Genomic DNA, 16,453 nt, shown 5'->3' on the forward strand with positions numbered 1-16,453 from the left:
AAACTATCAGGTCCACTTGGTTTCCATGTCCTTGCTTATATTCAATTTGCAGGTCTGCATGGAATTCTGAAACCATACAATAAATTGAGTTTTTTATCCCTATAAAAAATGGAATTCTCCACTCTGGAAATATTAATACTGTATTCTAAAATTTTCTGTATAGTAAAGTCAAATACATCTCACTGCAGTTTTGATATGTTAACATGGTTAGATCCTCATGTCTGCAATCGAGTGAATGACCTAACACCATCTTCCTGTCACGACCACCCTGTTTTGTGCTGAGCAATGAATTGTTGTAATTAGAAGTTTGGTGAAGATGGGAATGTTCATTGTGGACATTGTTTTAGGACAAAGTTTTGCCTACAGTTATGTCAACATAGTTTTTAAAAATTTGAAAAGCTGGTGCTAAGGAAGTTTCAAGTGCACTTCGCATGCTTTCAGGAGTTAACTGTTCTAATGTAGACAACATTGGAATAACAACAATCTGCTACATTTGTTAAATGTTACTTATCTGTGGGGAGATATCTTAAGATATGTGTTAGAAACGAAAATCGCTTCTCAATAATCGCTCTAGACAAATTCAGGAAAACAAAGTTTTATTAGCAAGTCTGCAGAGTTGGGCACTCTTCTGAGAAAAAGCGCGCTAGGCTAACAAAGTTTTCGATTAAATACAGTTCAAGCTCCTCCCTTCTATAGCTCTAAAGAGTCACGAGGTTCACATTCTGAACATTCATTATTTTTCCATTCTGGACCCTTATCACAAAGTCTGCAGTATATGTCTCCCTAGTTGTTTTTCTAGCCTGCAGTCTTATCAGTCAAGGACTTATTCTTCTCTGTCAGAGTTAGTGGTCTTATCAATCAAGGACTTGTTTTTCTACTCTGTCTCGTCCTTTATTATAGAGAAGCATGTTTTACCCTATCCCCACGGCTCTATTCCCCTTAGACTCTGAGGTCATGCACATCTTAACTATTTGTACCGAAATCGTCTCTCACAATATGGAAGTGAAGGTTTCTGCATGTGACTGTCAAAAGTAACTGTGGCTCTTCAGGATAATTTTGGTTTTGACTGGTGGCAATTGGTATAGTTCACTGTTAGAACCAAGTAGGGTGAATAATACCTTTTCTCCGCACCTGAGGTTTAAGTGCTTAATTCTTTTGGATATTTGTGTAATGCTGAAGAAATGAGATCTCGAGTTAACAAGTTATGAGTTAATTATCAAATATAAAACTAAGTATAGACATGATTTTAGTATTATGTTGTTTCTCATTGCACAATCCTTGCATACCCCCACCATGACCAAGTAGCCAGAAGGTAGAATTGAAAGGGTAAAGTTCACAAGTGTAAAAATTATTTTGTTCTTAATTGTCTGAAAGTAGTGCATGGCCTTTGCAAGTTGGTTGATCTTCTGGAGATGGTCTTTTCTTGAAACTGCTAACTGTCCTCAGTCGGAGTGGGTACTTTGGTACTGAAAGCTCCTTTTTCTGGTTTTTATATTGTATTTTCAACTTCCATCAGCTGCGTCTGAGTTTGGTGAATTTTGAACTGCTTTGTTCCAAGTGGCAGACATTGATGTTACAGGAGTAACAGACAAGCGCAAGTTCTTATGTTGGGTTTAGATCCAATGACGACATCTTTTGCACTGGAAGATATGACCAGTAGACTAAGCACTCACACTTGTGGTGGGTTAGTTTGAAAGAGTGGATGGAGAGCAAAGGAGGAGAAAGCAAATTACATCAATTCAGTTAAGGTTTTTTAGCTGACCTTCATGGGAGGTTGTATGGTATGGCCAAAGCTGTTCAATATTCTATATATGTAAGAATATCCTTTCATTGTGGTGACTAAAATGTCAGTTTTTCATTAGATTCAGCTGAAGTGCTAAATGAATTGCATGTTCATATGCAGTGGTCCAGCCAATGTAGTGATATCATCAAACTCTTAATTTATTTTCAACAATATTGATCAACTTTATTGCAGGGTTGGTTACTAAGAAGGTTAGGTTCTCTCTAAATCTGCCCACTTAGTGCAGCAAAAGATTGAATATTTGAAGGCCACTGTTTAATTCCTGCAATTAAATTGCTCAACCTTATTTGACCCATTTCCTTTTCAAACTTAGACTCTGATTTTGTAAAAACATTTCCACTAATTGTGTGCAAACTGTTTCCTTTCACCTTCAGTAAACGATAGCATATGCCCAATAAAGGTAGCATGGTTGCAGTCATTAGATTAAATTAAGATAACTTTTAAGTGCTGTTACATTTTTAGTGTTGAGCATTTCTACTAAAAGCTGCCTCAGGAGCTCACTAAATGTTTGGAGTGTTAGAAAGCCCTCAACTCGATAATTAGGCATCAATTTCTTCCGAGGCAGCATGCTACGGTGTAAGATGTTTATCAACAGTTTTGAGCTTGCCTGTCACAATATTGGGAGCTTCAGGACACAAAGTAGTCAAAATATGAAGGGCAAACTACATTCCATGTGATGCTTTTGTGTACCGAGGTGGAAGGAATTGCTGGTGTCACTGCAAAATTAAAAGCTTATAGTGCAGGAATAAAAGTTCAGGCTTGTCAGAAATCCTGGACTTGAACATGTCCACAAATATTCACATTACAATGAGCCTAGGAGAGCTCTCAAAGCTTTGGACACATGGAATTTGACAAGTGTTCATTGTAATATTTTTACAGTTACTTACCATCTGATCTAATTTAAGTATGGGGCATGTTGAAACTGCGGCTCTCCTTGGTGAGCTGAACATCTACTTGGTGTTTACGCGAGGTTTTGTATCAACTTTTGATATTTTGATTACAGGTCGTTCCATAACGTGATGGTTGCATTCTTGTGCAACCCTGTTATAAAATCCAGCTTTAGAAGCAATGTTTAATGTTGGAGATTTAATCATGTCACAGCCAATGCACATTTTAAAGTTAGCACTTTAGAAAGTATTCCTATTCTGTCAATTGCGTTACAGCAAAATGTCCTGTAATCATTAGATGGCAAAAGGCATGGACGTAATTCGATTTTAACTTTTTCAATCTAGGCTTATGATACTTAGTCATTCATCCCTTGAGTTGGTCATATCTAAAGCTGTTTTGAAAACGAACGCACAGGCAATCTTTTCAGGAATTAGGTGAAAGTGAGTGCGTTCTTGACCTCCTTAACCCATTTGTTAGGGTAGTAGGCTTGTGACCGAATGAAATCTGTCTGATCTATTCAATGGTGAAGCAGGCTTGAGGGATGGAAGACAGAAGAGGAGGCCCTAACATTTCTTCTAGGCCTGCAGCTAATACTGATGCTGGAGGTATCCTGAACGCAATCAATGTCAGGAAGGTATGACTGGATACAAAACGACCAATGGAGAGTGTATCTTCTGAGTACAGGCTGTTGGGCACTTTTTTAAAGCAAATTGTTCTTCAGATGCCAATTTAAATTTGGCCATAGTGCTATATTCATTGGGGATAGCTGGTTACAGTTTAACCTGAGGGTCTCTGCCTCAGGTGAGAGGTTAAGAAGAGCCCTTCATTGTAACTTCAGCTGATGCTGTTTTTGTGGGGTTATGTTCTGCAAACCAGTCATCCAACCATCTGAGCTAATTGACCCTTCCTTTTGAAACTGAACTAGCCATATTACTAATAGGAACAAAAGGTTCAAACCTGCAATGTGAATTGCTGCCTGACTTCCCAAAGCCTAGCCACCTTTTCAGAAGGCACTAGTCAGGAGTGTAATAAATTTTTCCTGGCTGGATGACTGCAGCTGCTACAGTACTTTTTTGGAGCTTGAAAAAGCAACCACTTTTTTTTTTTCCCCACTGGTATCACAGCCAGAACCATTCCATCTCTTTTTTTTTTTTCTCCCCCCACCCATTATCTCACTGGAACAGGTTCAAGGGACTGGTCTGTTCCTATTCTTTTGTTCCTGTGTTAATAGTTCCAATGCTGTGTATTTAAGCTTTTAATGGAATGATGCATGTATTGATTAATTTTAATGTTGCTTGAGACTCCAATACTTAATTGAGGGAGGGTGAAGGTACTGACAGTGATTGCATCACCTAATTGAAGTTGGTGAGATTGGTTAAAGGAGCCCCTGCAAACAAGAACTGCACCCCTGCCCCAAAATAAATTTTCTTCTGGGGCAGCTCAAAGGGGCAATACCACCACACCATGAGCCCTAACCTTTGATTCTCCTAATTAATATACAAATGACCTCTGTTAGTGGATGAACCATTGCTCAAAAGTGAGGAAAAAGACTTTGTACAGCACTACCAATGACCTCTAGACATGCCAAAAGCACTCTAGTTAATAGAGTACGATACAACTTTAGGAGCTGTGTGTATAAGTGGATTCACAATTCTTGTTTAAAGCTTTACTAACTGGACTTAACGATTGGGACACAGTTCACTTGATTTTCCTCAGCTGGCTTTTCCTTCCTCTGCTGCACAATGCCAGTATCTTCCCGCATGTTTGTCCACATTATTTTGCTGCTCTCACCTTTCCTTGGCTTGATGCATACTTTCCAGGATGCAAAGAATCTCCTGGTAAGTTCTAGGTTTTGATTTTGATATCTTCTTCTGCATTTGCTGTTTTTCCTTAACATCAGGATTATGGTCATTTTATGTAAATTCTTAGCCTAACCCATAACAAAGGGAAAGCAAATAGCAATTCTCATGGAGAATACTACTTTCCTTTAATATAATCTTGATAATTGTATATTGAGGGAATCCTCTGGAAAGATACATTCATTGCCCAGGCTTTGTGGAAGCGTTCCACAAATGTTAATGTTGACCTCCTGAGAGAACCAAGTTGGGAATTGCTAATGGATATGTAACTTTAAATATAACTATTAGTGTTTGTGGGAAAGTTGTCCTTTTCTGAACATTGACTTTATAAATGAAGTTGCTTTTGGATTACTGAGAAATAGTGGACAATGTTTTTGGAGGCTAGTGTATGCTAGTTTGGCTGATCTCATAATAAATCTGTTCTGATATCGGCCACTTTGAGGCCTTTGTTAACAAAGGTACAAAATTCCAGTTTCCAGTCAGAGTATTCCTTCTATCCATATCAGATTGATAGAGGTATTCCAAAACAATGAAGTATTTTAATGGCCAAAGGCATTTGGTTGAAATGCTTTTGAAGCCAAAACTAGATGGGGATATCTTCCATTCAAACATTTTTCTTAAACAAGTGTGATGCCCTTTTTGATTTAACTTGTTCCACCTTCCTATATTGCGTTCCTAGAATAGTAACTTTGGGGAGTCTTTGTTTTGGAGCAGTTCCAGTCATTTGTGGTTAGTACTTCTACCACAGGGTTTCAATATTTCCAAAAATCTCATTTGACTCTAACTTGGTATTGTTAATGATATGTTGGTCAGTATAATTGTACTGTGGATTATCCTGTGGTAACTATGTATAGATACACTTGCAAAACATTCCTGAAGTTCATCACTTTTTATATTGCCTTTCAAATCTTATTGCTTAGGAAGCCAGTTATATGCAAATTGTTCCCCTATTTGCATTACTAAAAAAGACCACTATCAACCCAAAATACATTCTGGTGAAGATCAGAAATTAATTCTGTAGCGCACCTTTCAAATAACAGATTATGTATCAAGTTTTATTGATCTTCAAGACCTAATTTCTAAGGGTAAGGTGGAAACCCAAATTTCTTCTCTTTTTCATTTAGGCTAAACGGAGGTGTAAACCACTCACTATTGAACTAATCCACTTTTAGTTGACCATTTCAAATGTATGCTTGGTCTGCAAGAATAAAGGCAAAATCAATACTTTAATTTCAATTTGTGTAGTAATCACAAGTCCTTAACATGTGTTAAAACCCATGACCACTTCCATTTTGAAGAAAAAGGACAGCAGATACTTGGGAACACCACCTGCAAGTTCTCCTCCAAGCCACTCCCCATCTGATTTGGAAATATCACTTTGTCAAAGTCCTGGCATTGCTTCCCTAATGGCCATGCAGGTCTAACTACAGCATGTGGATTGCAGTGGTTCAAGAAAACAGCTTAACTCTGCCTTCTCAAGTGTAGCTAGGGAGGGGCAAAACATTCTGTCTAGCCAGTAACATGCATCCCACAAATAAGTTGATGAAAGTTGAAAGCGCTTTAACAGGATATGGCATCACTTGCTTGGTCAGCATTCATTTGCTGTCCCTAATTGGTGAGGAAGTAGTGAATTTTCTTCAAATCGGTTAGAATGTTTAGTCTGCTTTTAAAAAGTGAAATTGCCTTCGGATTCCCACCAGAGTTCTGCTATCCATGCATGAGTGAGAACCTAGTTACTGTAAAAGGAGTATTTAATGACTGCTTTAGTTATGGCATTTACAAGTTTGGTTAGAAAATAATACCCTTATGCAGGTCTCATCGTATAGGTTCACATGGTCTAACCATGCAGCAAAATTAATTTAAACTGGATCACCAGGTAATTGAGTAGCAGTTAAAGGCTGAGTGTTTTGCTGAGTAAAGCATAGAGGGAGGTTATAATTCAATTCAAATATTGGATAAAACAAACTTATTCAGGATACATTTCTAGTTATGGGTACTACCCAAAGACTAGGTTTTTGTCCTTCCATTTGAATAGGTTGACCATGTTTACCCTCTAGTTATTTAGTGAGGCAAGGAGATTGCTAATTCTCTGCAATCACATGTCTAATGAATTATCTACCCTACAGTATCTTGCCTAGAAGCAATGCTTAAGATTAGGACAACACTGCTATTTGAAATATATGATCCTTTTTTAATGCGTTGAGTCTTTACTTTTGGATTTCACGTGTATTAGAATTGATGAATTTCTTCAAAATTGAACAGGAAACAATTGTATAGCTTGCTGTTCTGTTTAATTTTTAATATAGGCACTTTTCTCTTCACAGAGCGGATGAGTAGAACCGGCGAGCCTTTCATGCACGTGAAGGAATTGAGTGGCTGGGGGCTTGAATTTTGTCAGATGTCAAGCCAAAAAACCCAAGTTTATCCTCATAGGGAGGCGCTGTTGAAGATTCTGTAATAGATGTTGCATTAGAATCTCTCATACAATAGTATACATTTATTTTAGTCACTTAATTCACTGTACTTTTCAGTTAAGAGCTACATTGTAGAGTATCAAACACCATGTTAAAGTTAGTGCACAGCAAACTGTATATCTTTGTGTAACTAATGCAAGACCACCATTTTGTTTCTTTCAACAATGCAAATTGTTTGCTTTGTTTAAGCCTTAAAGCAGAATGTGTTAACAGGATTGTAGTGTATTAACTATTTCTGGGGATGTTTTAGTTAAAGATGGATTTGTAATTTTGAAATGGCAACATTTGCTTTATCTATTACATATGTCTCTACCCTTTGACAATGTTCAATAAAGTCTCAGTTACCAGAATCATGTGGTGGTTCACTTTTTTAAAAGCAACACCAGGTTCTTTTCCTTCCTAATAATATACACTTCACCTTGTAATAGATTTTTTTACAGTTCAGATAATTCTTTATCCAAGTTAGAGTAGGTAGTTTAAAAGTCGCATTTTTGAGGTGATTGTTATTCCCATGCCTACCTGTCATGGTTGGTAGATGGAAGTGCTTTTGAAATAAAGGTGACTTGAAGTGTATCCTAAACTTCCATAAAGCAGCGACAGTTTGTGTAGGGAGTCAACTAGTCTGATCTTTGTCAAGCATAACTCAAGATGGAGGGAATTGAACAGACTCTTCTAATCCACCTAGTGTTGCTGGAGGGGGGTCTCAGTGTGGACAGAATTAAGTGCAGATGGCTGCTACCTGATGCTTCATGTGGAGAATGACTGGTTGAGCACCTGTGGAATCGATTCCAGCATGCAGTTGTATCTATAAATATGGTATTAATACAAAGTTTGGGAGAAGATTTGTAGCTCAAGTGCTCATTGTTGTGGTTCTGTTCGCCGAGCTGGAAATTTTTGTTGCAAACATTTCGTCCCCTGTCTAGGTGACATCCTCAGTGCTTGGGAGCCTCCTGTGAAGCACTTCTGTGGTGTTTCCTCCGGCATTTATAGTGGCCTGTCCCTGCCACTTACGGTTGTCAGTTTCAGCTGTCCGCTGTAGTGGCCGGTATATTGGGTCCAGGACTGCACAAAACGCTATATAGGACAAACAGGAAGACAGCTAACAATCCGCATCCATGAATATCAACTAGCCACGAAATGACACGACCAGCTATCCTTAGTAACCACACACGCAGACGGCAAGCAACCTGAATTCGACTGGGACAACACTACCATTATAGGGCAAGCCAAACAAAGAACAGCCAGGGAATTCCTAGAAGCATGGCACTCATCCACAAACTCCATCAACAAACACACATCGACCTGGACCCAATATACCAGCCACTACAGTGGGTAGCTGAAACTGACAACCGGAAGTGGCAGGGACAGGCCACTATAAATGCTGGAGGAAACACCACAAAAGCGCTTCACAGGAGGCTCCCAAGCACTGAGGATGTCACCTAGACAGGGGACGAAACGTTTGCAACAAAAATTTCCAGCTCGGCGGACAGAACCACAACAATGGTATTAATACCACAGGGTAAAAAGGGGTTGGCATATGGAAAACTATTTAATAAACTTTAGGAAAATACAAAAAGCAAAGTTGCTAAAAACATGCTCAGTGCTAGTGTTCTGAGGGAAAACTCAATTGTTTTTTGAGCTGCAATGCAATTGACCTGGAATTAATGAAAGATGTGCTAGATGTTTACAAGAGCAAATAGAAATTTAAATTTGACTTGTATTCTCAAATTAAATTTGTTTCTGTATTGGGAATTGTCAAAATTCCCTTCCTCCTCATGTAGGGAGAGGGCCATTATTTAAAGGAACCATCTGACATCAGCCCCAAGGAGATAACCTTCTATATGAGCTTTAATGTTATCATTTGAAAATTATAACATCACAATATGGAGGTTAAATAGCTTCCGGCATTGCATGTGTCTGCAACTCCTGCAGAAGTTATCCAGTTGTTAGCTAGCTTCCCCTTTAGAAAAATGCAGTCTCATTCATAACATGCCTGAACAACTTCAATAGTTTGTGAATTACCTCTACATTCTAACCACTATGTTCACTACATAATTAGTTTCATATTGTTTTTGCATCTTCTAGATGGAAAAGGAAGAAATCAAGGAAGGAGTAATTTGGATCAGCTACAGTGAGGTGGGATGTAAATTGGGGAATAACTTGCATCTATTCACCTTGCACTTAGTCACATTTTAGATATTCTGTCCTCTTCCATTAATATATGGTTACAATAACTAACTAGTCTAAGATGAACTCTCCCTAAATTAGTTGTGAAATGAAAATTAATCCTTGTCAAAAGAAGGGATTTCAAATTTTGGGTGGTAAATTTGTCCCAAGCAGTTATCAAACAAGGCTTGAATTGCAGTAAGCTAATGGTAATTCCTATCGATGCCAAGTTCCATCTGACAGCATTATTGTTGATCTCGTTTCTTAAGTAGGTCATTCAAACCACCAAAGTGTCTATCATTTCAATGAGAATATCTGATCTGATCCTCCTCCATTTTTCCTGCCTTCCCCACTCCCACCATAAACCTTCAATTCTATATCTTTTTCAAAAAAAAACCAAAATCTCCCTCCATCTAAGAATCATCAGTACAGAGGGTGATTTGTTAGTAACTCCAGATTTGCAACCTCCAGGAAGAAATTCCTCATTGGGAAATCCTTTATCTGGAATCCTACCCTCTGGTCCGCTATGCCTTCTTGAGGTCGCTTCTGTTTATAATTGTTTTAATTTATTAAATAGTTAAATACATGATCAAACAAAGCCGAATCTGAACTTTTGCCATTTTCATATCATTGAATGCTATAAAGGAGAGCGATTGGAATTTGGTGATTATCATTACGTCAGGTTGGATGAGAAGGTGCTGTGAATGTTTAGTTGAAAATTTCAACTAACAAACTGCCATACCAGATGTTCATCAATGTAAATGGAGTATAAACTGTATTCTGCACTTGTGTTCCACTTGGATAAAAGCAGAATGCAATTTACCCATGGGATGTGTTGAGGATATAAGTCCCACTATGGGTTTGTGTACAATCTTAGCTGACACTTCAGGACAGCACCCAAGAGTTTGTGGGACCTTGCTTTGTTCGAATTGGCTATTGTATTTCCTTCACTGCAGCAGTCAATACACTTTACAAGTATTTAGTTGGCTATAAAGTGCTTTGGTAAGTCCTGAAAGATCACTTCTAAATGGAGGTTCTTGGTGAAACCATTGCTGAAAGTAACTCTAACCTGTTGATATTCTGTCAATATTTCATTCTAATCCTCAAGATTAGAGAACAAGTCAATTTATGTATTTGCCTTTTTCCTCCATGTAGAATCCATCATGAATGGCTACACTCTTCGCTGCATTTTTAAAAAAAAACAGCAAAACTTTGGAATGGCACAAACTGGTTCAACTTCTGCATACCTGAAAACTGAGCTCTTCTACAAACAGAATATCCAAGTTTTACCTGTTGGTTTGTGTTGCACAAACCAAATAATGTTGGTGTGCAACTATAATCAACACCTTTTGCAATGAATTGATTTGGATATGCCTGTTTGAGAAAGATGTTAGTTTCTTCAATTTCATGCACTAGTTTTTGTGCTGACATTGGGAGATTTTCTGGTTTAGAGCCAGACTCCCTTTGGTAATTTGGCTGATAAATGTTGGCGCAAGTGCATTACAGCCAGAAATAATTAGCATTTTAAAAGGGTGAACAGACTTGCAAATATCCTCAAACTTCAGTTTCCCATGCTGCCTTTTATTACAGGCCTGTTTTATGGTACTAAGCTGACATGCAATGAAATAAGGTGGAAATGGTTTTTAAAAACCATACAGAGCATGTGGAGACAATGTTTCATTGTGGTTGTTATCTGAGCATCAAAGACTTCATAATGAAGTGAGTGGAACATTCATGCAGTTTTGGTAAGCATCATTCCTCAAGCACTGGTATCTCACTGAATTGTACATTTTTTTGCTTTTCATTGTAGGATCCAACAAGAGCATCTGGCTGCCATCTTCAAGTTAATGAAAGAAAAGGAGACTTTTGGTGACATGTCAGAAAAAGACATGGAAGAACAACTCCAGCTTTATTCTCTTTAGATTGTGGCTGTTTGTTCTCCTGATAGTTGCTTAATATTAAGGCTTTCATTGTGAAGAGAAGGTTTATTTTTGTGTTTACTAATGTTTAGAGATAGTAACTATTCTACTTGTTAAAGTAACACCACAATTAACAATTTTTCACTTGAAGGCATTCTTGAAATATCACCAAAGACTTTTTGTAAAGCTGAATGTTCAAATTTTAGTCAATTTAATTATTCCCTAGTCCGATGTCTCCAAATCTTGAGCTGAACTCTTCTGTTCTTCCAGTCATTGTGTAGGTGTTAACAGTTTAGCTTTGACCGAGGTATCTTTTGGGTGCAAGTAGAATCTAAATTTCAAATGTTTGGAAGCAGGTCATTCAGCCCATCTAGTCCACACTAACCTTCTGAAGAGCATCCCACCCAGACCCATCCCCCTCCTCTATCCCTGTAACCCTGCACTTCCCATGGGCAATCCTCCTAATCTGCACATGGGACAATGGGAGGGAATCAGAGCAGCTGGAGGAAGCCCAAACAGACATTGGCAGAATGTGTCAACTCCACACCCTCACCTGAGGGTGGGATTGAACCTGTGTTTCTAACCTTGGGGTAGCAGTGCCAGCCACTGAAGCATCCATGCTATCCTGCTTGAGTTCTTGTTACCATTTTTGAAGGTTTAGTATCTTGGGACAGGTCATAATACTGAGTTATCAACAAGTCCTGGGTCAGTCTACATCAGACAAACAATTCTATTGTTCCTCATTCATGGGGAAAGCTTACGTTACACTTTATTGCAACTCCTTTTGGGATGGAAGTGTCTGAGCTGTGCGTCATTCCCAGTGCATCAGTACCAAAATATCGATAAATGACAGGAAGATAGTATTTTATGGGACTGCTAATGTTGAAATATTCAGGCCTCATTGTAGCACTCTTTCCTCACACTTCACACAATTTGCAATGACCATTTGTCTGTCCTCTCCGAACTGTCTTCCTTGCATTATTGAGGCTTAGATTTCTTTTTAGTTAAGATCTATTGCAAGACCGCACACTTAAATATCAAATTGTGATGTGTTTACCTCATTGCCTCTTGTGTTCTTTTGCAAACTGCCTGTAAATCTGTTCTGATCTTTCCTCCAATTGCAATAGTTTCCTTTGTCTTCTCTGGACCCTATAACTCTTAATACTTGCTAATTTCCCTCACTTTCTCTCAGGCTATAAGCTCTAGCTGCTTCAATCTATCCATGTAACTGATGTCCATCAAGACTGGAAAACTTTGTATTCGAGAGTGCTATGTGTTGAGTCTTTTTACAAGACTCTACAGAGAAATACAAGAATTTTTTAACCATTAAAATGAGTGCTGTTATTGTGGATGTAGAAATTTCACAATATTGCTCAGTTGTAAATTTCAAATGAGATCTTGTTTCTTTTGAGTTCTCTTTTGAAGATAAGACAACTTTGATAATTTGCAGCAATCAGAAAATAAAGTGCGTTGCCTAATTTGGTTACCTTTGTCCTGGTTCTAAAGTTGAGACTAGTCTGAGCTTTGAAACTCTCATCTGTTGTGCTTCCCTTGTAAATTTCTTTTTAAGATGGTACACAGTTGAAGGCTACTTACCTGAAAACAGAAACCTTTTATTTTACATGAAAATTCTGCAAACCATGACTCTTACGTATCAGATCCATTTCATTTTCAATCTTTTAAAAGGAAAGACAGAAGACCAGAACTTTGCAAACTTGATAGCATCTGTGGAAAGTTTAGTTTTCGGGTCAAGTACCTTTTCATTCAATCTGGGTTGGGGGAATTAAAATGCAGTTTCTAAAACTGGGATGAAAAGGGAAATTTGGGGTGGTAGGTGGAAGGTCAGACAGAAGATTAAATTATTAAAAAGGCTAACTGCAAAAAAAAAACTCAGGACTGATGAAAAGATAAGAGTAAATTTCGATACCAGTATTGATCAGAGGCTCTGAAATGGAGTGGAAGTTTGACTTGAAACTGTTCTGGCCAGATGGCTTTAAAATACCAAATTTAATGTTGGTTTTTCAAGCTTGTTTGAGATTAATTGGAACAGTTTTAGGAGGCAGAGAACATGCAAGGTTAGAATGAATGTGACAGAATTCAAAAGATATGACCAGAAAGTTGAAATTAGACTTGCCAACTGAACGGATCAGCCTATCTGTTTGCAATAAAATATAACAAAATAGTGGCTACTGGAAATGAGAAATGAAAACCATTGTTGGAAAAATTCAAGTCTGGCAGTATCTGTGGACTGAAAGTTAATGTTTTGGGTCCAGTGTGCTTTTAGAACTGATTTGTTCTGCCCATTTGTCATTAAAAATTGCAGCATAAGTAACAAATAGTGTGCTAAATTGAAATAAATGCATGTAAATGGCTGTAGCACTAGGTTGAGAAGGTAAAAAGGTAGGTTTTGCCTCTGATGTTTGTGGGGGATGGGCCAGGAGGTGATGTGGTTGTGGACCAAGATGTCACTGGGATTCCTGAATGCTGGAAGTGAGATGATATTGGCTGGGAGGGGAAGGAGAGGAGGAGATTTCATTGAAAATGATTTCATTGAACGTTCAAGCATATGAATTAGGAACTGGAGTAGGCTGCGTTCTCCACAATGTATTGTGAACGTGGCTGAGCTAACACACTCCACATTCTCTTCTCATCTCTGGGCCTTTTACCCTCAGTCAAGAATCTATCCATTTGTCTTTTAAGATATTGATGACTAACTCTACACCATTCTTAAGACTGTTCTGGAGACTTAAAAACTGTCTGGGAGGTGGTGGGGTAAATTCTCATCAAATGGATGGTCCCTTATTTTAAACAATGAACGCTACAAATGAAAAGCAAATTATTTGAAGATGTTAAATTTGTAAGTTGATCTAACTATCAGGGTGATGGCAATGCTATTACTGAGATTTTCGAATTGCTTGTAACATGCAAGTGCTTTGGCCTGCAGTACATTAAAATTCCACAAGACTAAGAAAATTGGTGTTTTGGATAAAAATGGTGAACTGTAATGTAAGCTCTAGGGTGGAGGGAGAGAGCTATGTTCAATTTTTATTCAACTTGTTTCATTTGTAGATTTTTTTTTTAATAAAGTTGGCTATCAAATTGGCATTCTGAAACTATCTGCTAATATGAAAGATGAGATGTTTACCTGAACTTTGTTACCCTTGTGAAGTTTAATTCTGATGGTGTAATGATTTTCTGTGGATAAGTGAATAACTCATGTTTATTGACAATGGGGTTAGAAGTACAATTGAGCTGTTAAATAAACATGCTTCGGTACAACTTGTGTAATGTGCATTTTAACAAATACCCCATTGAAGCAGAGGAATGATGTAACTAGTCTGGAATTATTTTTGGCTGATTTTCTCCCCTTCTCATCAACCAGACTCTGGACAGGTGAATGAACCAAGCAATGTGCCCATCCTTCAGCTAAGTAGCTTCAGCCCTGCTACTTTGTGGGATCCAATATTTGGAGGCCTGGCCCCAAGGTGGCAAAAATTAAATATGGGATTGAGATTGAATGCCAGGAGTTCAAAACCATTCTTTACCCACATTTGACTTCACTAATGGTGAAAAGTGGAAATTTTAAATGGTAATTACTGCAGATTAAGTATCTCTGGTCAAATGCATAATGACAAATGTTCTGAAATAAACATGTGTAAACAATCATGCCAAACATCTTTGAAGTAATATTTTATTCAAGTTTACATTGAATCAGCTGGAATGAATTTCTGCTGATATAGAATTCTATACATCAACTTAATTTCCAGATTTAATTTTCAAATGTAACAAATTGTACAAAAGAATCAATATTTTAACATTTGTCGTACAAGCTGCGAGTTATCTCTTGGACTTGAACTGATGAGATAATTGCAGATCATGACCCTTGCACTCTGAAAAGAGGAAATGAAATTTGTTAAACATCAATTGGTAATTTTTTTTTGTCTTGGTTACTGCTCTGCTTAATGTGCTATGTGCTCCTCCTTTCTTACCTCTCCTTTCATAATGATCTTCCTAAGCTAGCTTGAGAGATTCCATGAACTGTAATCAGTGCATTTAAAGGCTGCTTTGCAACATGAAAGCGCAGCCACTGTTTAGATAAGTCTTAGTACTTATGGAGAGACAGTGTGTAATTGACTCTCCATGAAGGAACCTGATAGCTGATAGAAGGTCAGCAAATTGGATTGGTGGGGTCACTGACAGTAAAAATCCATGTGTTAATTTGAATTTCATGTCTCCCATTCTCCACCACCATTGTGTGGCTGCAGGGGTGATCAGTGTAATTAGATAGGAGGGTACCAGAATACAGGTTCCATTGCCACCTTGCATCTCCCTGGTTTAATTTGTATGAAGATGGAATACCTCTTGTAGTTTTAAAGCAGTCATAAATGGCTGATACTTTCCATCTGTGGAAGGCATCCAGAAAGCCCCTTGTATACTGGGGTAGGAGGACTCCAGCATCAGAGTGGCTGGCAGGAAATCACCTCTGCACTTTTCCATTGACCTTAATTTGACACATACCACTCCTTCCTAGTGATCCTGCCACATGATGCCCAGCGATCCACAGTGAAGGCCTGTGAACTAGCCGCAAACATACTTCTTGAGGTGGCGTTCCACCCCATCTGGGTCTGTCTTGCAATTGGGACTTCTGTGGAGTCAGATGCCTTACCACCAACTGGAAGCAAAACCCTTCTGACTCCTAGAGATCAAGTTGATGGGATTGCTGTCAGTTTTGACTGCAATCAATTAAATGATGCTGAAGCATCCTAGTGATGAGTGAGGCCAGATCAAGGTGGAGGTGGCCAAGGTATTGGTATCGATATAATGTTTACTCTGGGATGTACATTATTTCACTACTTAGTCCCATCCCAATTCAATTCCAAGTGGTATTAGTGTGAAGCAAATATCTGTGCTTTGTGTTAAAAATTGGTGAAAAAAATGTTGCTGATGAGTATTTCACCCTGCTTTTTAGTGGAAGTCCATCTAGTTTTCAAATAATTTGGCCAAAGTGTACATTGTACTGTTCTTATTCAAAGGTAGGCTTGTACAACCTTCAAACCTACTGTCTTTTATTATTTTGTATTCTTTCTGAATATAAACATTTGTGCCTGAACCCCTTGCTGAGCTGTGCCTGTACAGCTAGGCAGTGTTGCAGAAAATTCTGGTTATGGCCTGTCTCCAAAAGGCAGGACAGGTCCCAACTGGGTAATTACTGTCCAATTAGTCACCATCAGCAGTGAAGATGTTGTTAATAGTGCTATCATGTGGCATTTATTCAGTTTGAAACTGGTCGATTTCGGTTCCACCAAGAATACCTCTAATGCTAATCTCTTTACAACCTGGTCCAAA

General features: G+C 38.2%; 1 protein-coding gene across 5 annotated transcripts in view; it reads left to right on the top strand.

The window, feature by feature from the left end:
• Positions 1–14,774, top strand: part of LOC122562122 (matrix-remodeling-associated protein 7-like) — a 138,490-nt gene extending 123,716 nt beyond the window's left edge. For 3 of the 5 annotated variants that reach the window (XR_006315227.1, XM_043714669.1, XM_043714671.1), the window contains one exon: positions 6,873–7,372. Coding sequence is in view for 3 of the 5 variants with exons in the window: in XM_043714671.1 (XP_043570606.1) it covers positions 6,873–6,885 (13 nt within the window). In the remaining 2 variants the exon portion in view is untranslated. Of the gene's footprint in view, positions 1–6,854; positions 7,373–10,998 lie in introns of those variants that run through there. The other 2 variants (XM_043714667.1, XM_043714670.1) reach the window with 2 other exon arrangements.
• The last annotated feature ends 1,679 nt before the right edge of the window (positions 14,775–16,453 follow it).

The sequence above is a fragment of the Chiloscyllium plagiosum genome, chromosome 24 (assembly GCF_004010195.1).
Source record: "Chiloscyllium plagiosum isolate BGI_BamShark_2017 chromosome 24, ASM401019v2, whole genome shotgun sequence".
Lineage (NCBI taxonomy): Eukaryota > Metazoa > Chordata > Chondrichthyes > Orectolobiformes > Hemiscylliidae > Chiloscyllium > Chiloscyllium plagiosum.